The sequence below is a fragment of the Rhinopithecus roxellana genome, chromosome 19 (assembly GCF_007565055.1).
Source record: "Rhinopithecus roxellana isolate Shanxi Qingling chromosome 19, ASM756505v1, whole genome shotgun sequence".
Taxonomy (NCBI): Eukaryota; Metazoa; Chordata; class Mammalia; order Primates; family Cercopithecidae; genus Rhinopithecus; species Rhinopithecus roxellana.
Genome location: NC_044567.1, coordinates 66,192,914 through 66,216,135, shown reverse-complemented (window position 1 = coordinate 66,216,135; position 23,222 = coordinate 66,192,914). Strand labels below are relative to the sequence as shown.

The 23,222-nt window shown below is 50.4% G+C and overlaps 1 protein-coding gene across 3 annotated transcripts in view; it reads right to left on the bottom strand.

Moving 5' to 3' along the window:
• Nucleotides 1-20,355, bottom strand: part of MPRIP (myosin phosphatase Rho interacting protein) — a 150,475-nt gene extending 130,120 nt beyond the window's left edge. For 2 of the 3 annotated variants that reach the window (XM_010370933.2, XM_030922514.1), the window contains exon 1: nucleotides 19,845-20,355. In XM_010370933.2, coding sequence (XP_010369235.2) covers nucleotides 19,845-19,967 — 123 coding nt within the window. In that variant the 5' untranslated portion in view covers nucleotides 19,968-20,355. The remainder of the gene's footprint in view (nucleotides 1-19,844) is intronic. The other variant, XM_030922515.1, reaches the window with a different exon arrangement.
• Between the last annotated feature and the right edge of the window lie 2,867 nt (nucleotides 20,356-23,222).

Sequence of the window (23,222 nt, the reverse complement as noted above, 5' to 3'; positions counted from 1 at the left end):
AGAGCCACGGTGCTTCCACACTCCTGATACAGTGAGCTCGCGTCCAGAGCCTGGGCCTGAAGAACTCACACAAGAGAGAAGCAAACAGTCTCATTCCTGATGTGGGAAGAGCTCAACACCCAATAGAGAAACCGTTTCGAGAGTGACAATACATTCACTACCTAACACACTACCTGGCCATTAATTACCAGGGAGGACGAGGATTCAAGACGCCCTCCAGGGCACCACCCACACTATCGAACGCAGCCAGCCTGTCCTGCACAGGCCTTCATGGCTCTGTTGCTCTGTCCGCTGGTGAACGGCACCCCCTGGAAGTGTGCAACAGAATTTCTCCAGCAGCTGCCCTGAAGCTGGCACCACTCAAGGCTCTGCAGACAAAAACATGAAGTACACACGCCTCCCGAGGGGCTCATGGTTGGTTCTGTTTATAACACATGTAAGAATGGACAAAGATTGAGTTGATGAGAAAACAGCTATTGTGCAGACTGCTGGGATCAGCAGCAGGTTTGGGGGCTTTTGCTTGATTTTACCATTTTTGTAATGTAAATGCCACTACATAGCACTTATCAGTTATTATTTAGGGGAGGGGAAGATGTCTGCCTGACTGAGCATGCAGGACTTCTGATATAACCCTGGCAGAGTGGCTTCAATAGGGCAGGTCTTGGTCATTCCTGGAAGAACAAGAAGTAGGTGCATTTAGGGAACCCCTACACTCTAGTCTCCACCAACAGGACCTCACAGCTCCAGGTATTTAATGTACACTGGCCTGGGAAAGAGAAGGCCAATTCAAGTCTTGGCTCCACCACCTACTTGATGTGTAGCCCAGGGCAAGGCAGTATCTCTGTGATTCTCAGTTTCATCATCTACAACAGAAAAATACACATATTCCTTCCATACCAATTTTATTGAAAAAAAAAAAAAAATCACGTCAGACACAAGTATACCCTGGGTAACTGCACAATAAAGAATGCCTCAAGGTCAGAAAGATACACCCAGCACTTACACTGGTACTCAAACCAAAGCAGTGTTCACAGGAGTGCTCCACAGTGGAAGCAGCCAGTGGGAGCCCCAGAACAGCACTGGTTAGTCCAAAGGTGGCCGGGCTCCCGCTTCTGAGTGTGGGGCAGGCACCCAAACCCCACACTGGCTCCCTCACACCTCACACCAGGCTCCACCCTAGACTCTAAGCAGAGCGGTCATCCCCAGGAAAGCTCTTCAAGAGGAAAAATTCCACACAGTCCTGAAGAAGGACCCACACCTGTGGGGGCTGATGCCCCAACTCCGGGCAGATTCTTGGGGCAAAAACTTCTCTGGACCAAAGGTGGGGGTGGGGGCTGCACCCAGGCACTGGGTGGGACAGATGGACCCTTAATGGAGTCACCGAAAGATCCATAAGCAGAATGTGTGCAAACTGTGGCTAATACATCCTCTGTAGTTTCCAGGTTGATTCTTGCCCTTTTTTTCCCAAAAGGGTGTCTGTGGAAACACTTCCATACTCATAGCAAATAGGCTGTTTAATAATGTTTTCTGCATTTCAATTCCAAAGAGAAAGGATACCTGGGTAGCAGCCGTCTAGCCCTCTTTCTAAGCTTGTAAATCAAGGGAGACTTCAAGGTTGCCCGTCTTTTCTGGGACATTCTGATGTAAGTCAGTAAAAGTCAGGGGTGAGCACATGTCAAAGTCCCGTCTCAAGCCTCACCCCTGACAAGACTTTGTGTGTCCTGTGGCCACCCAGACGGACTGTGAGAGGATCAGTGGCTCTGAATCCAAGCACCTGGGGAGGGAAGTTTCTTGGCAGAGCTGTGCCCACCTGCCTCACCCACAGTGAGGTCAGCACACACCTCTGACCATGCTCAGAATGGGGGCTTCTCTTTCAGAACAAGCCTGCCAGGGCTGACGAACACTGGTCACCACTGCAGACCCCTCAAGAGGCCACAGGCTTGTCCCAGGTTGACCAAACTATGCCAGAACTACTAAAAGTTGTCCATGGGGACTTGAGCCCTGGAGAATACTGTTCTGTTGCTCTATAGCCACAGTTGTGGACCCAAACTACCGTCCTCAATACAGGCTTCAGCACAGGCTTCCACGAACAGCCAGCCACCGTGCAGGTATTGAAGATGGAGCTACAGCCCCTGCAAGTGTTTCAACATCATCAGGATCCAGAGCCGTGCCTGGGAGGAAGCCCAGCCTCCGAGGGAGAACGCCTGCTCACCAGCTGGCAGGAAAGCATTCTGTGGGGAGGACACACACCCCAGCTATGGGAGCCCCAGGGCAGGTCTGCACTCCTCCCTGCTGGCACTGGAGCTGACCCCAGGACTTAGGGCATATGACCTCTCATGACCTCCATTTTATACCCCAGGAAACTGAGGCACACGGAGACTCAGTGGTCTGTCGAAGGCCACAGAGCCAGGAAGTGGTAGAAGCAAAACAGGTGCCACCTGGCTCCACACTGGCCCTGGCCCATGGGACACTCCTTCCCAGTTTAGCAGGCCACTCCAGAAGGTAAAGGGTGACACAGGTGAAGGGTATGTTTCCCAGCGAGATGTGCTCCCAGGGGTAGGGGTCTGGTCCTCACCAGCAAAGCACTCAGTTCTGCCCCACATCCATGCAACTGGGGCCACGGCCCTGGGAGGCTGCAAGTGGGAGCTTAGGGAACCAGTGGGGCCCCAAAGCACATTGCCCATGAGGCACACATGGAAGGAAGAGCCCTACAGCCTTTACTTCTGGATGAGCCAGCCACAGAACACCCTTCCGCAGCACACAGCCTGGTCAGCCGCGCAGGAGTTCAGGAAGCTGGCGGAGACTGGGGGCTGTCCTCCAGAAGGACTCTTTCCTACCTGGGCAAAGACATCAAACCCGGGTACAGGCTACCACCTCCACCCACCCCAGGAAAAGCTGGGCCAATATGCGACCTACTTCAAAGCCTCATCAGTAAGGTGCTCAACGTAATTTATTGTCTTAATTGGGGTAGTTGGGGAAGGAAAATGGATTCTGCTAATTATGCCAGGACTGCTGGTCCCAGAACTCAGAACAGCCGTGCCCACCCCAGCCCCTGCAGACTGGAATTGGCTCACCTCCCAACTGGGCCACTCCCCGCCCCTGCATTCTGCTGCTCTCTATGGAGGCAGATCAGGGATGCCCCTGATGTCTACCAGCCTCCGCAAGGTCACTGATGCAAAGATCGCAAAGCCTCTGGGAACACCAACAAGGAGACAAAGGCACGAAAGGTGGTGCAAAGGGAAAGGAACTCCGCACCATGCTGGGGAGCAAAGGGGAGGAGTTTGGGAGACTTCCCTGGGAGTGGGCAAATGACAGACTTCAGAAATGGAAGTCAGGGGACACCACCTACGGGAAGCTGACACAGCCACAGCCAAGCAGGCCCCAAGGCAGCAGCACAGCCTGGAACAGTGAACTGCACTGCCCCTCCTATCGAGGCCAGCAAGCTCCTCAGGCCCATGGCCCAGCTTAAGCTCAACCAGTGTTCTGCAAAGGTGGGAGTCCCTGAGGCCCTTTTTGAGGTCCCTGAGTCAAAACCATTTTAATAAAAATACTGAGACATCCTTTGACTCCTCTCTCACTCTTTCATGAGTGTACAGTAGAGCTGCCCAAAGGCTACACAGGACATGCTATGGCCACAGACTGCAGAAGTTCTGAGAACCCAGCTGTCTTTCATTATGACAGACAGTAAAGAGCTCTGCAAAGAGTTAAAAATGTGGGGCTTTTCAGCAAATTTTTTGTTTTAGAAAAGTTATTTTTCAGAATATATGTTACTTATATGACTACTAATAAATAGGCTTATTGTTACTTTTAAGTGAATTCATGAATAGTTTAAACTTTTTCAGTTTTAACTTCTAAAGAATACAAGAAATACCCATGGACATAACCCAGGTCAACTAAAGCATTCTGAGGGCCTCAATAATCAAGAGCATAAAGGGGTCTGGAACCCAGAAAGTTTGAGAACTGTTGGCCTAGCCACCCACTCCCCTAGCACATCCCCACCCCTTCTGCACCTTTGTTGGGGAGCAGCCCTGCTGATCCCACTTCTCAGTTGCCACGTGCCCAAACACAAACATGTGTTTAAGTCTATCTCCTGGTTTCTACTCGAGTCCTTTCTATCCAACAGCACTGCCTTAAAAGGCGACGTCTAACCCCAGACTTGCTCCTGGTGGCTGTGTTACATACGGTCCATCTGGAAATGAAACAGACTCCAAGGCACAGGCAGACAGGAAAACCTTTCTCTCAACAATGCGGACCTCTGCCTTGTTGAGGAGGACAGGAGGAGGGGCTGCGACAGAGGCAACACCTGTTTCCCAATAGACCTAGAGCCTTCCCTGGGTCCCCACTCCCCACAGCCCCTGAAGCTCTCCTCCCTGGGTCCCTACTCTCCACGGCCCCTGGGGCTGTCTTCCCCAGGTCCCCACTCTCCACAGCCCTGGAGCTCCACTCCCCGGGTCCTCACTCCCCACAGCTCAGGAGCTCTCCTCCCTGTGTCCCCACTCCTCACAGCTCTGGAGCTCCCCTCCTGGGGTCCCTACTCCTGATAGTCCTGGGTCCCCATTCCCCATGGTCTTAGATCTCCTCCCTGGGTCCCTGCTCCCCATGGCCACTGGAGTCCTCTCCCTGGGTCCCTGCTTGCAAAGAAGGGCTTGAAGGACCACAAACATAAGCATCTTTACTGTGCCATAGGAATAACGTCCCTGAGCCTGTGGAGGAGTCAGAAAAACAGGGGACTCCACTGGAATGTGCTTCTGTCCGTGTTCCCTAGAACAGCTCAACCAGCACTGGCGTGAAGGGCAATGCCTGGGCTACCCACCTGGGCCTCGGCTCCCACCCCTAAATCATCCCAGGTCACCTCTGTGAAAGGGATACCACTGGGGAGGGGCGTGAAGGATGTTTTGACTGGATGTCAGTGTTCTCTTTCTTAAGTCAGGTGGCAGGTTCATGAGCATTCATTTTTATTATTCAGATGTATACTGTAAATGTATGCTGCTTGTATCCTTTTGTGTACATCCGATATTGCATTATATTAAAAAATATTACTGCAAGTATTAGAGTACATCAGTGGTTTTTCAAACTGTGAAGATCCCCGGAGGTCATGCTTCAGGGGCCACCTCAGGTGTAGGATGGGGCAGCACGTGGGGGTCAGGGTGGTCTCACAGCTCGTGCCATTTCTCTTCCTGGGCTTCAACATGAGAACATTCACGCATCATATATGTGAGCTCCATGTTTCATTTCAAGGGGGTGGGTGTTCTGCTGCCAAAGAAATAAAGCTTGAAAACTGGTAACAGTGATAAACAGCGCAGCAAAGGCCTTTTCCCTCTAGCTGAGCCCAAGGTCCTCTGGGGACCACTGTGGGTCTCTGTGGGCCCTCTGCCAGCAGCTCCCAGCACCTAGCACTGGGAAGGCACCACATCTCCTTGGGGTCGCCAGCCTTCAACTCCCATGCCCCACAGCCCTCCTTCCAACAATGTTTAAGGATTAACTTGCCTCTTTCTTGGCAGCTCAGCTGATCTTCAGGTCAGACAAAAAGGGAAGAAAGAAGGCGTGAACCTCCGAGTAGCTGAGCCACCCCTGCACCTGCATGGCCCCCTGTGCCACTGCCTCATGGTGGCACTTCGTGTGTGCGACTCTTGAGGGATGTTCCAGGAACCCAGTTTCCATCCCAGACTCCTCTGTGAAGAGCACCAGGCTCTGGGTGGGCACTATTTGGGACCCACCCATAGTCCTCCCACCCAGCAGTCTGCAGGGCTGACATCTGGCTCCAGGTGCTGATGCCAAATAGCTCACTGACAGAACGGTCACAGGCCAGCAAGTCCTCTCCTGGGGTCCACTCAAAAGAGCTGAAATGAGGTGTTCAAACAAATGCCCACACACCTGTGTTCACAGCAGCACTATCCACAACAGCCAAAAGGGTGAAGCAATCCCAGTGTCCACCATCCGTACAAGGAATGAATTCTGACCTGTGCTACAAGGTGGATGAACTTGAAATATTAGGCCAAATCCAAGACACCAGAGACAAAAGGGCATATATGGTATGGTATGATTCTGTTTTGATGAAATTTCCAGAATAGGTAACTCCATAGAGGCACAAAGCAGATTTGTAGTTGCTGGGGACTAAAGGTGGGGGAACTGCTTAATAGTTAAGGTGGGGGGGGTTCTTTTGGAGCAATGGAAATGCTTTCAACTGAAGAGGGGTGGTAGTTGTACAATACTGTGAATATGCTAAATGCAATGGAATTGTACATGTTAAAATGGTTAATTTTATGTTGCATGAATTTCACCTCAAAAAAAAAAAAAAACCCTCAAAACCAAGAAACCACACACACAGTTCACTCCATCATAGCACAGGGACAGCAGGGCCCACAGCTGCTGGACGGCTGTAAACTCTCCCTTGACTCCCACTGGGCTCCTGGCCCCTCTCTGCCCACACACACGTCTTGCAAGCCCAGCCCCAGCTCCCCACTGTACGCCAGCTGGAGGGGGAAAGTGACATTTTAAAAGCCTCTTCCCTGTTCGGTCTTGACAAACAGCCCATGGCCACAGGATTTTTGGAACATGACACCATTCATGGCAAAGGGAAGAGAGGTGGAGAATGCGTGGGGACAAATTTCTGGGGCAACATCTTTGCAGGGAAGAGTCACACCCTGTTCCTCAAAAAGCCATCCTTCCCATTCAGAAACAGGTAGGACAGAAGCATGGTGGAAGGAGGAGCAAAAAAGAGACAGGAAAGCTAAACGAGGTCAGCCCCACCCTTCCCCGCACACACCAAGGTGGTCAGCCCCGCTCCTGGACACTAGGGGACAAGGGGGCCACACACAGCCAGAGAGTGATGGTTTCAAGGCCAAGCTCAGTCCTCTCGGGTCATGTGGAGACAGGGAAGGCCCGGAGTCCCACAGCTGGGTTTCCCCCTGGCTTTGCCAACAGAGGAGCTGCTCTAGGCATATTATACTACCTCTCTCTACCCTTATCTCCGCCTTCTGACACTGCTGGAAATATAAATGAGCTAATAGTGGCCTCGCACAGGGCAATTCCTATCAGCTATGAATACTACCAACAGCGCAACAAAACAATGCCAGGGCAGGCCACCCTTCAGCAATTTCCGTATAGGAAAACCTCCACATCATAGAAGGCCAGGTGCTAGCTGGCTGAGCCCCCGGGAAGAGGACTCCTAAGCTCCCAGGCTCACGGGGTTTCTAGGCGGGAAGGGAGATGTGGAATTGAGAAGTAGTGGGCTGTCTGCCGAGGTGACATCTGTCTGTTAGAAGAGCTCGTTCGCGGGTTCAAAAGAAGAGACTCCTCTTGTTTAGATCTCACAGAAGGGTCCCCTCAGCAGAGGCTCCCTTCCCTGCAAGGGTGAATGACTTGTAAAGGCTGGGGGTGGGGTGGACAGAGAGGCTGGAAGGACCTGCCTGCCAGCTAAGGGGACCCACTCAACACTGGTGACCAGGGGGTCATGAAACGTCCTGGCCAGATCTCCCAGCCACCCAGTGATTTGGGACTAGACCCTGCTCCCCAGCTCTGGCCTCCTCTCTACCTTCCTTGGGCATTTCAACCAGGCCCAGCACAAGGATTTTCCTTCCCAGGCAACTGCAAGGCAGTTGCTCCACGGATATGAGTGGGATAAGCATGGCTTCTCTTAATCTTCTCCCACACTGCCCATGGCAACTTATATTCCCTTCAAAGAAATTCCTAAAATTAGGATCTGCTCTGCCCTTCATGGGACCTGCATGACTTCTCTGGGCTTGACAGGGGCACAGAAGTGGCCTCTAATGTTAAATCCTAAGCTGATGACGCCTGGTCCCTTCACTTCCTACTCTCTAAAAAAAAATTTTTTTGTTTTTTTTTTGATACAGGGTCTTGCTCTGTCACCCAGGTTGGAGTGCAGTGGCGTGATCTCAGCTCACTGAAACCTCCACTTCCTGCCTCAGGTGATCCTTCTACCTCAGCCTCCCAAGTAGCTGGGACCACAGGCATGTGCCACCATGCTTGGCTATGTTTTTTACTTTTTTGTAGAGACAGGGTTTCCTGTCTTGCCCAGGCCGATCTCAAACTCCTGGGCTCAAGCAATCTGCCCACCTTGCCCTCTCAAAGTTCTGGGATAACAGGTGTGAGCCGCAGCACCTGACCTAAAAATTCTTAAAATGAGTTCAGTCCTTACACAGCAGGTCCTCAAATAATGTCATTTCATTCAACACTGATTTGTTATAACAATGTTAAGAAAAAAAAAAAAAGAATTCCTGCACCCGCTGTCTGTGTGGAGTTTGTGTGCTCTCACAACTCTGTGGGTTTTCTCTGTGTACTCTGCTTTCTTTCACATCTCAGAGATGTGCACATTCAGTAAACTGGACATCTAAGTGGTCCCAGTCTGAGCAGGTGTGGGTACCATGTGTCCTGTGATGGAACAGCATCCTGTCCAGGCTTTATGCCCTGGGAGAGGCTCCAGCCACCGATGGCATTGAACTGGAATAAGCGAACTGGAAAATGAATGAATGAATATAGGTAACTGCCAACTAAAAAGTCATCAAGTCTAAGATGATCACACAAATACATGACAATGAACTATGCAGTAAGAAGCACTCAGCGAGCCCGCCACTTCTGTTCTTGTTTTTGAACTTCCTGGTGGTACGAGGTATGCCTTACAACTTTCACTTTGCAGACATTTATTCCTTGATTTAACCACCACCATGACTGTCATCACTCACTGATTCACCAAACCTGGATAAATAATGATCTTACTTATTTTTACTCATCTTCCTGAAATGTATGTAATAGCTCACATGTATTTCCATGTTTAATATTAGAAATATTTTGGATCTTTATTTAGAAGTTTGATTATTTTTTTGTAACCTGAAATATGCCATAGAAACTTAAATCTTGTTTATATCAATTAGCTTATGATAATATTGGTTTGGTTGTGTGTTGTTTTGCTTACAGTAGCAGTTTCCAAAAGCCTATCAACGATGGTGAGGACTTACTGTACTTATTCATTCTGAAAAATCAAACACACAGAAGGCAAACTGACTACTTCCTTCCAGTCCTCAAGGGGCTGACATGAGGAAGCTGCTAGGGTGGTGCAGAGCAGCTCAGTGGGAGAGGAGACAGCCTGAGTGCCTGTTTAATGGGCATGGGCCTGAGCTTCTGTTTAATGGGCATGGGACACAGAGAAACAGGTTTGAGGGCTCGCTCGCCCACAAAATCACAGTGGAAGGTCCCCTTCCTGGGCTGTTTTCTCAGCAGGAACCTAAGAGGGATGGAGACCTGGCGCTCCCTGCACTGCCTCTGCCCCATCTCGTCCATGGCCTGGCCCATGGTGGACATTCAAGAGCGGATGGGCCAGCATGCTAAGTGAGAGCTTCCCAAGGGCAAGATCCGTGTACCACACACGGCTCCATATTGCATGGTTTATTGATGATAAAACGGACCCCATTTACTAAGCACCCACCATATAACCCAGTATTTCCAAACTCTGCCCTTGCCACAGATCCTGCGGTTGCTGAGGACTTTGCAAGCATCTTCCAGCATCCTTATCAGGACTTAAAGCCATGGGCACTATTATTATAACCCCCTAGTTTTCACATGAGGGGCACAGATGCCTCAGCTCTAAGTAACTTGCTCCATCAGCATGGAAAATGGAGCTAGAATGGAAACTCAAATCTAGGCTCGCCACCATTCCAATTCCCTTGCCTGGGCACACTGAAATGAAAAGTGGGACTGTGTCAGATTTCTAGGTCAGAGCAGGTCCCCAAGCAGAAGCCATACAAATGCCCTGAACCACCCCTCCTGGGGCCCTGAGGCTCCTGAGCCCCAAGTGGCTCACCCAGTCCTGATAGTGAGGCTCTGGGTATGGCATCAGGAGACCCAGGAGACATGGCCCCTTTCTCTGGCTCAGCTGGGGCTTCCTGCAGCTGCTCCCCCTTCCCTTGGCCCCTTTATCTATGGGCAGGACCATGAGGAGGTCAGAAATCTTGTGTGGAAAGTGCGCCATGGTTGCTTATGGGTCTGTTAAAACCAGTGCCTTAGAAACTACAGAGATCAAGGACAAAGCTATTTCCTGATTCTGAATTCCTCTTTCAGGGGAAAAAATTGTGCTTCCTGTTCAGAGCTTTGCCAAAGGTGTGGTTGCTGCCTAGGCCAGTAGCCCACGTTGGGGATGTGGGGCACCCGAGGCAGAGGAGAGGAGAAGACCTGGGCGATGCCCTGCACAACAGCCTGCGCCACTCACACACACACCCCGCCACACACTCAATAACTAAGGATTCCAAGTTGGGGCAAGGCCCTGTTCCTGATAGCAAAGGTTAACACTTATCAGAGACAAGGTGGCCAAACAGGTCTTTGGAAAAAACCATGCTGGCCTTCCTGTGACCTAGGCAGGTGGCTGAACCTCTTCTGCTGAACCTCTCCAGGTCTTGGGGCTCCATCTGCTAACTGAAGACAATTCCTCACCTAAATAATGTGGGGGAAAGGCGGCGAGAGCGGGTACAGACAGCCCCGGCAGGTCCCTCTTTCCAGGGCTAGGAACTAGAAGTCCAGGAAACAGCTGTGATTTACTCTGCAGCATTGCAATATACCAATCTCCCTACCACCCATCTGCCCCGAGCCAAACAAAAACACTAAGGAGTTTTACAAAGCAAAGCGGCCTTCCCAAAGACAGGGAGGATGAGTCCGGAGTCAGGGTGGACTCTGGCATGGGAGCCTCACGGAACTGAGCTCTGTATCACGGCCCCATCACTGAGCAGCTCAGTGACCTTGAGCAGGTCGCTCGAGCTCTCTGAAAACTCAGTGTCCCCTCCTCTGAGGGAGGCCTTGCTGCCACCAGCCCTGCTGGCAACCCTTGCCTGCTGAGGTATGTGTGAAATCACGGGCTATGATACGATATAGTAGGTAGAGATTCAAAGGATCCAGCAGGCCCATCCACTCAGAGTCTTGCTGCAAGGCAGCTCTGACACCAGGGCCACCTCCAGCACAGCATGCAACCGCCAAGCTGCGCCCAAGGGGAAGCAGCCAGATGGGTTACAGGCTCCAGGCAAAAACAGGCTGTGGTTTCATGTGAACTAGGATGACCCTGACTGAGAAAACCAGTGAGTGGTTTGGAAGATTGCAGCTCCAGCTTCCAGAGACAAAATGTCAGTGAATCAACCCCCCAGGTGCTCCTGCCCCCAATGGAAGTGACAATGCCTTGAGAGCGGTGGGTAGGGCATGGGGTTTCCAACCCAGAGCAGCTATGAGACTAAAACTGGAAAAAGCACAAAATCTAGGGCAGAGTTTTTGAACCTGCCCCAAGTGGCCCCAGAGATGACCAGAGGCCCTCCCCCTCCCCACCCACCCGCCCCCCCCCAGGATGGGAGGCCAAGCTCCAGGCTTTGGCTGCATTGCCCAGAGCCGCACTGCTTTTGGTGAAAGCTTGAAAACCATCCACCTCATCCAACTGTGTCATTCAGCTGGGAAAGAGTGGCTGGGGGAATGAGTTTCCCAGGATAAAAGAAGAGCCCGTTTTCTTAAGTCAGATGCTTCCAAATTAGTACCCAATGATCCTCCATGTCCAGTAGCAGGATGTCTTTCCCTGCGCCTCGCTGCCCCGCTCTCTCCCTCTTTCAAGACTAAGTGGCAGCTTGGAACAATTTAAACATTCCGAGTTGAATTTCTTTATTTCTGCTAAAGAGCATGAGATTGCCCAAAGAAAGGCTACTTCCCCCAGAGGCGGCAGCCAACGCGCTTCCTGGAACATCCCTCACCACATGGTGGGTTCAGGAACCCCTCCATTCCATTAGCACACTACTCCTCCCCTGCAAAGAGAAGGCAGGCACCCGCTTTACAGGTGGGAGACATAAGTCACCTTCCAGGGTCACCCTGCACATTTTTGTCAGGAAGAGAACACAGGCCTTGGACTATAGTCCTTCTGCGTGGCAAGGGAAACAGAACTCAGAGGAAAAGGTCAGGTAACAGGCTAGAACCCAGGGAAAAAAGCTAGGGTGCAACTACATAATGCTGGAACATCGCATGTCCAGTCTAGAGGGGGATAAGCCAGCCTGCCCCCCAAGGTCCTCACCTGCTCCCCCACGGGACAGACCTGAGGCCCTGGCCAGGACCCTCCTCCCTTCTCCCCATAAACTCGGCCTCTGGGCAGGGAGTGGGGATCACAGCCCAGAAAAGAACTTCCAACACACCAAAAGATGCCATCAAAGACGTGACAGTCAAAGAAAGAAACTTCAAAAGTTGGCAATAGACACCAAGGGCCAAGGAGGAGTGGGGACACCAAAAGGAGTAACAAGTCCCAGAGAAGCAGCACTCCAGAAACCTTCCAACCCAGGGCCCAAGGGAGGGAGGAGGAAACTCACGACCACCTGTGGCACCCCAGGGCTGCCGCCAGGACTGTAGGCAGCAGCCACACCACTGGGTTACTAAGCAGTGGGAAAGTGGCTGGTCTGAGCTGAAATGTGCTGTAAGGTAAAATGCGCACATCATAACTTTTTTACATGGTGAAATGACAGTATTTTGGATATGTCTGGTTAAACAAAATATAATTAAAATTAATTTCACCTCTTACTTTTTTTTTTTTTTTTGAGACGGAGTCTCGCTCTGTCACCCAGGCTGGAGTGCAGTGGCGGGATCTCGGCTCACTGCAAGCTCCGCTTCCCAGGTTCACACCATTCTCCTGCCTAAGCCTCCACAGTGGCTGGGACTACAGATGCCCGACACCACGCCCGGCTAATTTTTTTGCATTTTTTTTTTTTAGTAGAGACGGGGTTTCACTGTGTTAGCCAGGATGGTCTTGATTTCCTGACCTCATGATCCACCCATCCCGGCCTCCCAAAGTGCTGAGATTATAGGCGTGAGCCACTGCACCTGGCCCTTCTTTTTACTTTTTTAATGTAGCCGCTAGAAAATTTAAAATTTCCTATGTGGCTTCCATTAGAGCTCTAAATGACAGGGCTGGTCTAACTGAGGGGTGGCACACTGTGCCCCTGTGCCAAATCGGCCCATCACCTGCTTTTCTAAGATCCCAAAACCAAGACTGGCTTCTACATTTTTAAATGGCTATAGCCTGCACAACCTCCTCGATTTTTGCCTACTGGCCTGCAAAACCTAAAATATACAAGATTCCTTTGAGTAAAAGGCTCCGGGATTTGATGAAAGCTTGAAAACCACTGACCTGGTCCAACTGTGTCATTCAGATGGCAAAGAGTGGCTTGGGGAAGCAGTTCCCCGGGATAAAAGAAGAGTCCTTTAAAAAAAAAAATTGCTGGCCGGGCGCGGTGGCTCAAGCCTGTAATCCCAGCACTTTGGGAGGCCGAGACGGGCGGATCACAAGGTCAGGAGATCGAGACCATCCTGGCTAACACGGTGAAACCCCGTCTCTACTAAAAAATACAAAAAACTAGCCGGGCGAGGTGGGGGGGGCGCCTGTAGTCCCAGCTACTCAGGAGGCTGAGGCAGGAGAATGGCCTAAACCCGGGAGGCGGAGCTTGCAGTGAGCTGAGATCTGGCCACTGCACTCCAGCCTGGGCGACAGAGGGAGACTCCATCTCAAAAAAAAAAAAAAAAAAAAAAAAATCGCCAAGCCCTGGTCTAGACTCTAGAAACAATCAGATATTCACTCCGGGTGACACAAGGAGCAGAAGGCAGGTGTGTGTGTGTGAGAGCGATTCTTGTACATAGTCCCTGACTTACAATTTTGACTTTGTGATAGGTCTGATGGGTTTACCTGGATGTACCCCCATCATAAGTCCCATCATAAGTCAAGGAGCACTTGAAAGTGAACAATTCAGTGGCAATTAGTACATTTCACAATGTTGTGCAACCAGTACTTTTATCTAATTCCAAAACATTTCATCACCCCCAAAATAGAACCCCAATCTCATTAGAAGTCATTCCACATCGCCCACCCAACCCTCAGGCTCTGGCAACAATCTGCTTTCTGTTTCTACAGATTTACCTGTTTTGGACATTTTACACAAATGGAATCATACAGTATGTGACACATGACCTTTCATGTCTGCTTCTTAGCACAATGTTTTCTAGGTTCGTCCATGTTGTAGCACGTCTCAGTACTTTGCTCCTTCTTAGAACTGAATGATATTCCATGGTATGGATACACTATGATTTGCTTATCTACTCATTAGTGGATGGACTCTTGGATTGTTGCCACCTTTTGGCTATTGTGAGTAGTGCTGTTATGAACATTTGCATGCAAGTTATTTGTTTGAATACACCTGTCCTCAATTATCCTGGGCACATACCTAGGAGTGGGAATGTTGGCTCATGTGGTAGGTTCTATGCTGAACTTTTTGAGAAACCCCCAAACTGTTTCCACAGCAGCTACACCGTTTCATTCCCACCAGCAATGTGCAAAGGTTATAACCTCTTCCCATCCTTGCCAACATGTTATATCCTTTTTTTTGTTTGTTTTTTTAAATTCTGGCCATCCTGACAGGTATAAAGTGGTATCTCACTGTGGTTTCAATTTGGGTTTCACTGATGACAACGCTGAGCATTTCTCATGGTGCTTGGCCATTTGAAATGGGACTTTGTGTGTCTGAGATTTCTGACACATTCCCTGCCAAGCAACACACCAACTCCTGTTACAGATCTTCTACAAAGGGGGATGCGAAATCTCCCCATTGTTTCTGAGATACACATTAAGTCAAATCAGTAAGTCCTATGCCTTAGAACTTCTATGAATGTCTACAGGAACAAAGGGAAACCTGATGAAATGCTTCCCTAAGACCTCGTCCTGGCCCACACCCTCTATGTCTGAAATTCCCACCCAAGGCCCCCGCAGCCTTGGCAGTGTGGGGTATGGGCACAGCGAAGGCAGAATCATACCAGGAAGACTAAGAAACCTGGGAGAGATCAAAAACAAGCTCATTCCCAGGTGGGAAAACAGAGGCCTGAGCAATGAAATGACCCAGCCAAGGTCCCACAAAAAAACAAGGCTAGACAAAGAACTAGAAAGAAGCTTGCAGGCTCCTTCCACAGAGGCAACGCCTGAAGTTACACAGTCAGCAGGAGAATGAGACGTCACCCGCAGATCAACACCTGCTGGGAGCCCACATGGATGTAGAAGCTGAGCACCCTGGGTTCCAGACCTGCTTCTCCCACTAACACCCACCCCTCTGATTCACCTCCCGGCCTCTGCACCTGTTCCCCTTCTGCCTGCCCACTACATGGGGGCTCCCTAGGTTGGTTCCTCTCCTTTCACTCTATGCAGCCTCCTGAGTGCTCACACTCACTCCCATGATTTCAGCAACCACCTCCACATCCAAGACTTAAGAATTCCAACCCAGCCTCCCTCTATGTCCATAGGGTCAAACTTACCACATTATTTTTTACCCCTCCCCATCCCCCCTATTTACTCCAAATCTGTTCTTCTCAATCTCTGTTAAAGGTACTTCTAAGTACCTTTAGAGGTACCCCAGGTTCCTCAACACCCACCTTTGATCAATCAACAACATCCTGTCCCTAGAGTCTGATTCCTTCCATCCTCATCAGCACTGATCTGGAGAGAAGGCATTGATTGTAATTTACTTACTTTAATAGCCTCCAGTAGATCTACCGCCTTTAGCCAAAACTATTTTCCTAAAAAACAAGTCTGATAGATTAAAAAGCTAAGCATAAAAATAGCTATAAAAGAATATGAGAAATTATTTTACGAATCTTGGAAAGTAGGCCTTAAACATGACATTAAAACTACAAACTATAAAAAAACAAAAAACAGACAACTGCATTCATATTATGAAAAAGAAAAACGACCACATATAAAAGACAAGTGACATTCTGGGAAAAAATACCTGCAATACACAGCAAGCATCGGACTAGTATCTAGTGCAGGGTCAGCAAACCATGGCTCGCAGGCCACACATCATGCCAACTGCCTGTTTTTGTAAATATAGTTTTTAAATATTTTTATTATTATTACTTTTTTGAGAAGGAGTCTCACTTTGTTGCCCAGGCTGCAGTGCACTGGCGCGATCTCGGCTCACTGCAACCTCTGCCTTCTGGGTTCAGGCAATTCTCGTGCCTCAGCCTCCCAAGGAGTAGCTGGGATTACAGGCATGTGCCACCACACCCAGCTAATTTTTGTACTTTTAGTAGAGACAGGGTTTCACCATGTTGGCCAGGCTGCTCTTGAACTCCTGACCTCAGGTCATCCGCCCACCTCAGCCTCCCTAAGTGCTGGGATTACAAGCATGAGCCACCGCACCCTGCCGGTAAATAAAGTTTTACTGGAACACAGTAACTCATTCGAACTCATAACTCATAACAAACTCATTCGTTAATGTGTTGTCTACAGCTGCCTTTGTGATGAGACGGCAAAGTCTGCACAGTTGTCACAGAGACCATATACTCCACAGAGACTAAATTATATTTGCTATTTGGCCTTTTACCAAAAAAGTTTGCAGACCCCTGACCTAAAGCACTTATAGAAAGCCCCTACAAATCAACTGGGGGAAAAAACTAACCTAACAGAAAAATGGGCAAGCAATACGAACAGGCAATCCACAAAAGAAACAAAAATACTCAGTAAATAGTATTAAAAAAGGCTCAACCTCGCTAGTAATCAGAAAAATTATTAGAGAATTAAATCATTTGATAATATCCAGTCCTGGAAACGTTGTGACACAGCCTTTTTTGGAAGGCAACTTCGTGGTATCTGAAAAAAAATTAATGCGCTTGATGTCAACCCAGCCATTCTATTTATAGGTATCTGCCCCCAGAGAAATACTTGCATTCGTGCGTGCACGCACACACATCCAAAAGTATTTATAAGGCTGTATGCCGAAACATTCACTGTATGTAACAGCAAAACCCGTAAGCAACCTTGACGTCCATCAATAAGGAAACAGGTTAAATTATAGTACACTCCTAAAGGCCCAAAACGCAAAATGGTTCTGACATCTTTATATGCAACACCTTGAAAAGAACGCTGACACGCTGTTAAGCAGAAAACAAAAAGCATGTCGCAGAGCAAATACATGCACACAGTTCAGGATAAAAAGGTTTAACTGTATATTTGAGTCCATATTTCGCTGAGAAACACACAAGAGAACTGGAGGATAAATGACACTTTGTGAACAGGGGCCCGGAACAAGTAATAAAGGATGGTCACTTATCACTTATCCCAGACTACTCCGAATTCCCGTGAGGAGGAAAAGGCAAAGAACTCCTCTGCTCCAAGCCAGCATTCTCAAGGCACCTCCTGCAACATAACCATCCCTGACATTATTGTCCTCATCACGTGCTCACGGCGTGGCCACTGTAGACCCTGAACAGGAGTAGGGAAACTAACATTGGCTTCCGAATCCTGGCTCCATCCCTGAACTGGGCAAGTAGCTTCCCTTCTCTGGGTTTCAATCTTCTCACCGGTAAGAGGAAGTGGTTACATTAGCTGATCTCCAAGTCCCTTCCAGGTCTGATGCCATAATACAGTCCCTGCAAGAGGTTTCTGTGCCTCTCTAGGGGAAAAACCAACAAACAAAACCTACAGCTGAGGAAATAAACCTCAAACCAAAAGGCTCAGACAAATGTCTGCTCCTGCGAAGATGACATCTCAAGAGCAAAAGCCGGCCAAGGCTGCCCACCACCTCTCTGGGCCCAGTATCTTCTCCTCTTAAAGAGGAGGTGGCCTCAATGGTGGCTGATGTATCTTCCAGCTTTGACGGTCTAAAATAAGCTTGAGGCTGGGAGGGGCAGCAGGAAGCAGGGGCTTGGGGGAGACTGATGGGAACCGATTGGTTGAGGTTTTCTAATAGAGCCATAAGGATGAGAGTGAGAGGCTGGGGGAGGGCCGGATGCAGAGAGCAGCAGAGAAGGCTGTTGGCAACAGCCCTGAGTCTCCCTCCTCTCTTTTCAAGAGTAGTTTCTTCCTGAAAGATCCCAGGAGGTAGAAGGCTGGGCTAATCTCTCCCAGCACAAATAACCCCACTCATTATTTCAGAAACTACCATTCCAGTTGTGCCCTGAAGGTCTCAGGCCTGTTTCAAAACCCACAATTCAACTTTGAATACAGTGAGAGTACAGTATTTTAAGTGTGCCTCTCCCCGTGAATCCAATTAATAATCAACAGATTTTTAAAAATCTTAGCAGACTGGACTCGAACATGCAGATTCCATCCTAGTTTATCCAAGCTTAAGAATTCGCAAACAGCCCCTATGAGGTGTAAATTTACCAATTTTGGCAGTTGCTTAGAATAACCAGGAAACTTACAATCCTCTCTCAGAACAACCCTTGCCCAGAAACTTCTTAAAGTGACAGGTTTTTTTGGTTTGTTAAATTGTAAAAGAAAAAAGTTTCATAAAATATCGTTTCTTGCTTTTCACAAATGCTCAGTGAAGGAGGTAAGCCGGGGACCAGGATTGCTAATTTACAGATAAGGAAATTAAGATAGAGGTAAAGGGATTTATTTGTTCAAGGTCACACAGCTGGAAGTGACAACCAAGACTTGAAGCAAAGTCTCCTAACAACTCCTCATCGCATAAACTGTTTCCCCCAAAAAAGCATCCAGATGAGAAGAAGGAATCAAGTTTTCCTTTATACTCCAGAACACCCTCCGAGGTAAACGAGTTCTACCCATCCCAAGCTGACCGTCCTTAAAGCTCTTGGTATCTTAACCATCTATGACTTTGCAGCCTTGAGTGTTTGGTTAAGCTTTTGAGGTTTAGATGAAAAGAATCTTTTCCTGGCAGTTGGACACCTGACCTCAGAGAAAGGTCCCGTGCCCCAGGCCATAACCCATGCCCCACCACCCTACTCCAGTCGGCCAGGTAAACAAGTCAAACCCTGGGTGCACTGAAGTGGCATTAAAAACAACCAGGTCAGTTCACTCGTTTTCAGTCTAAGGGGTTCCTCTGCGACAGCAGTGGCTACAACTAGGTCACATTGGACTGGAATGTGACGGGACTTCCCCTGGCTTCATTCAGGAGGCTGAGAGGAAGCTCTGAAGAGGATGGAGATGACGACTGTGGGGAGGGTACCCAGGCACATCCCAAGGAGGTGTACACAAGGCTCGGAATCCTGGAACACTAGAAGTTCAAAGAGCAATCACTGCAGGGGTTCCCAAGGGCCACGGTGACCACAGCCAAGCCTCTTGGAGCCTTTCATCAATACGAATTCCCCATCTCCCAAATCACTCCAGGGCGGGGGCCCCAGAACTCTGTGTTTAATGGCTGTGACTCTAATGCACGTTTGGGAGCCGCAACTAGTTCAAAGCCCTGTTTGACAGATAAGGCTGGGAGACAGAAACCAACTTTACCGAGGACCCACAAGTCTCCTCACCCTTCGGCCAGTGACCAGGAAACTGCTCCCAGCTCCCCACTCAACTACGGCCTGTCAGCCTAAGTTTAAGAACAAGACCCTCCTCGCCAGACTTGGACACCCTTCACCTCTCTCCAGTCTTTGACAGTGACTTTGATTCAGAATCGGGGCAGGCTGCGTCCCACTAGACGGAAGCCCACAGTCCTTCCCAACAATCCGACCCCTGGGCCACTCTCGCTGGACAAGTCCAAGTCCAGTCCCAAGCCAGACTCTGAGGAGGGTCCCGTCAAGCGGCATGCAATCACTAAGCGCTTTGTTCCTACTAAGCGAAACCAGGCACTTTTGAGTCACCCAAAAAGCATGAATCACACAGCCGGGCAATGGGAACGGGAAAGGATGTTATTTTTCGGCATACTCGAGGATTTTCCCTTTGTCCCAGCTCTGTCAATGCACTTCCCGTCCCCGTCCCCATGCCCCAGGACTCGCGCATTTCCCTGCTCCATTTTTATTTTCCCTGCAGCCCTTGGCGGCGCCCCTGCCCCCGGTCCGCGGTTCCCAGAACAGAGGTGTCCCGGCCGGCCCCGGTCGCTCACCTGCGTCAGGTCCTCGTCGTTGAGCAGATGCGACTCGCGGGGCTTGAAGCAGTTCTGACACTTGCTCTTGTTGAAGATGTTGGCCTGGAATTTCCTGCACGGGTTCTCCTTGGCTGCCGACATGGTCGGCGCGGCGGCGGCGGCGGCGGAGGCGCAGGCCCGGCCGGCCTGGCGCTCCCGGCGGGCTCGGGGATCAGCGCGGCCGCCGCCGCATCCCTCGCCGGCCCCGCCGCAGGCCCGGCCCGGCCTCCTCCCCGGCCGGCGGCTCGCTGCACGCGCCGAGGCTCCTGCGCCGCCCGGGCCTCACAGCGCGCGCGACGCCCCGCTCCCGCCCGCACCGCCGCCGCCCGGCCGCCGCGGGCCCATGGACGCGGCCTCGGGCCCGCTGCTTCCCGCTGCGGCCCGCCTCTCAGGCGCCGGTCGCCCGCCGGCCCGGCTAGTCAGCGCCGCGGCCGCTGCCCTCGGCGCCCCGCGACCGCTGCAAATGGGAGCGGAGCGCCTCACGCACTACGGGCGGGGCGGGCGGGCGACAGGGCGCGGGGAGGCGCCGGGGCGTACGGGGCGGGGCCGCGCCCAACGCGATCGGCAGCCCCACCGGCCACTGGCGGTGGCGCGCTCTCGCTAACAAAGGAATCTCTGGGCCAATGGCAGTCGGGGGCGGGACCGAGGGCCGCCGAGCGCAAGGTAAGTTGTGCAGGCCGGGAAGGTGGGGGCGCCGGCATGGGACGTTCAGGTTTGGTGGACTGGCGCCGAGGCCAGCCGAGCTGACAGCTGCAGGGTCCGGGAGGGGGCTGCGGGGGAAGGCGGAGCCGACCTCAGGCTGCCTCTCGGCAACCCCCTTGCTCTCAGGCTCGCCTTCCCGCGCCCATGCTGTACACCCAACGGAGGCATCTTCCCCAAGCCCAGCTCGGAGAGGATTAGTTTAGCACCTACTGTGTACCAACCAGGCCCACTCGCAGGAGTCATAGTTAGCGTCGGGAAGGGCTGGATACTGCTCCAAGGGCTCGATCATTAAAGTTTCACAACCTCTCCATTCTCATCCCCATTTTACACAGGAGGAGACTGAGGAGCAGAGAAGTAACAGCGGGTAATGTTTCAAGGGATGACTAAGAGAAGATGTCAGCGGACTTGAAGAGCTGTCAGCTCCATTAGAGGAGATGAGCAAAGGCTGACTCTCTGCCAGGTACTGAGCTAGGCATTCTTTCCCCCATGATGTGCTTGGGGAAATGAAGGTTCAAACACCTGGAATAATTTGTGTAGGATCACTCTGTTAGGAAGGGGCCGAGCTGTCACTCCCATCCTCCATTGTCCAGCCTCCTGGCCAAAAGACAACCTGGAAAAGGCTGTCAAAGGCTCAGGCAGAAGGTTGCAGGAGCCCAGAGAGGGGAGAAATGCGCTCTTTAGAAAAATTCGGGTGGCCTCAAGGAGGAGGGGGAGGTTTAAGTGGACAGTGAGAGGGTCGAGTGTGGCTGTAGGTGGAGATAGGGGAAGAAGGAGCAAGAGGGATTGGAAGAGGGCTCTATCACCCAGGCCTCGTATTCCAAGCCCAGGCGTGCACATGTCATCCCACTGGCAGCTGGGAGTCATGGTGAGTCTTTAAACAGGGGGGTAAGCTAACCCAGCCTTCACGGAGGAGGTGACATTGGAGCATGTGGTATTGGCAGCCACAGCAGCTGTTGCTCAGGGAATGGGGAGGTTTTAGGAGGAGAAGTAGCAAATGCTTCCAGAGCTGTGTACTTTTCCACCGATCATCTGGTAAATATCCCAGGGAGGTAGATTTCAACTTAGTGTAAGAAAATGCTTTTCCTCCAAAGGGAGCTGTAGGAAGGCAGATCAAAGTCCTTTGGCAGCCTAAGGGGGAAAGCCCAGCTCCACCCGGCAGGACCTCTGTGGCCTTGGGCAAGTCCCTTAACCTGCCTGGTGCCTCAGTGACCTCATCTACAAAATTGGCATTAATTAATTAATGTGAACATTAAATGATATAATGCTTGTTAAGTAACATAATGTTAATTGGTGAATCTAGGCAAAAGGTGTTTATTATATTATTCTTACAACTTTTCCGTTGCTTTAAATTTTTGCAAAATTAAAAGGGGACGGAGGACTGACAATTCTGCCCTGCAGAGAATACTCAGAAACTGATAGGCGAGGTGGCCACTGGGGAGGAGAGCTGGGTGTTTGAGAGGTGACCTACTTTTAATTTTCATTGCAATCCCTTTTGTTTCTGCTGAATTTAGTATTGTGTGCATGTACAACTTGTTTTATTTATATATATATATATATATATATATATATATATATATATATATATATATATATATATAAATAGGCAGCTTCAGGGAAGGCTCCTGGAGGAGGCAATGTCTAGGCTGAGTCTGGAGCTGAGTAAAGCCCAGCCAGGGACAGCGAAGGCAAAGACACCTCAAACTGGGGCACCAATTATAGAGTCTCAGGCCTTGAAACCAAAGCGTGTGTTCGTGAACAGAAGCAGCTTTCTATCACTGGATAGTTCAGAGAGGAGGGAGTGACCAGCACTGAGAGGCATTGGGAGGAGTAGCGGATGGTGCAAGCCTAGCCTCTTCAGGGAGACAGGTGTGGTTTTTGTTGTTAAACAAAAAGGCTCAGGACATATCAGGAACTTGCCTGTGGTCACAATTATAGATCTACAGGTGAAGATTTGAGCCCACACAAGCCAGCACCAGAGCTGCCTGGGCCAGGGGCAGTCATCAATTTTCAATTTTTTCGGCTGACCACTTAAGTAGGGGCTGCTGATCTGGAGAATGAATCAGAGGTGAGGACTGAGAGAGCTGCAGAGGAGAGAGGGTAGCAGCCTGACTAGGATAGGGTCGGTGGGAGGCAAGGGAATGAATTTGGAAAATGTTTAGGAGGTAGAATCAGTTAGTTGTCCTCCTCTCCAAAACCCTCAGGGTAGGGTGGGGTCTTGGTTGCTACTCCATTTCCCCTGTCTAGTTCAGTGCCTGGCATAGAGCAGGGGCTCAAAAACACCCCATGGGGGCTGGGCGCAGTGGCCTACACCTGTAGTCCCAGCACTTTGGGAGGCCGAGGAGGGCGCATCACAAGATCAGGAGATTGAGACCATCCTGGCTAAACCAGTGAAACCCCATCTCTACTAAATATACAAAAATTAGCCGGACATGGTGGCAGGCGCCTGTAGTCCCAGCTACTCGGGAGGCTGAGGCGGGAGAATGATGTGAACCCAGGAGGTGGAGCTTGCAGTGAGCCAAGATCACGCCCCTGCACTCCAGCCTGGGCGACAGAGTGAGACTCCGTCTCAAAAAAAAAGCAAACTGAAAACACTCTATGGGCAAATGGATGAAAAGCCATCGTTCCACTTTGTAATATCTCCTCCAGCAGATTATG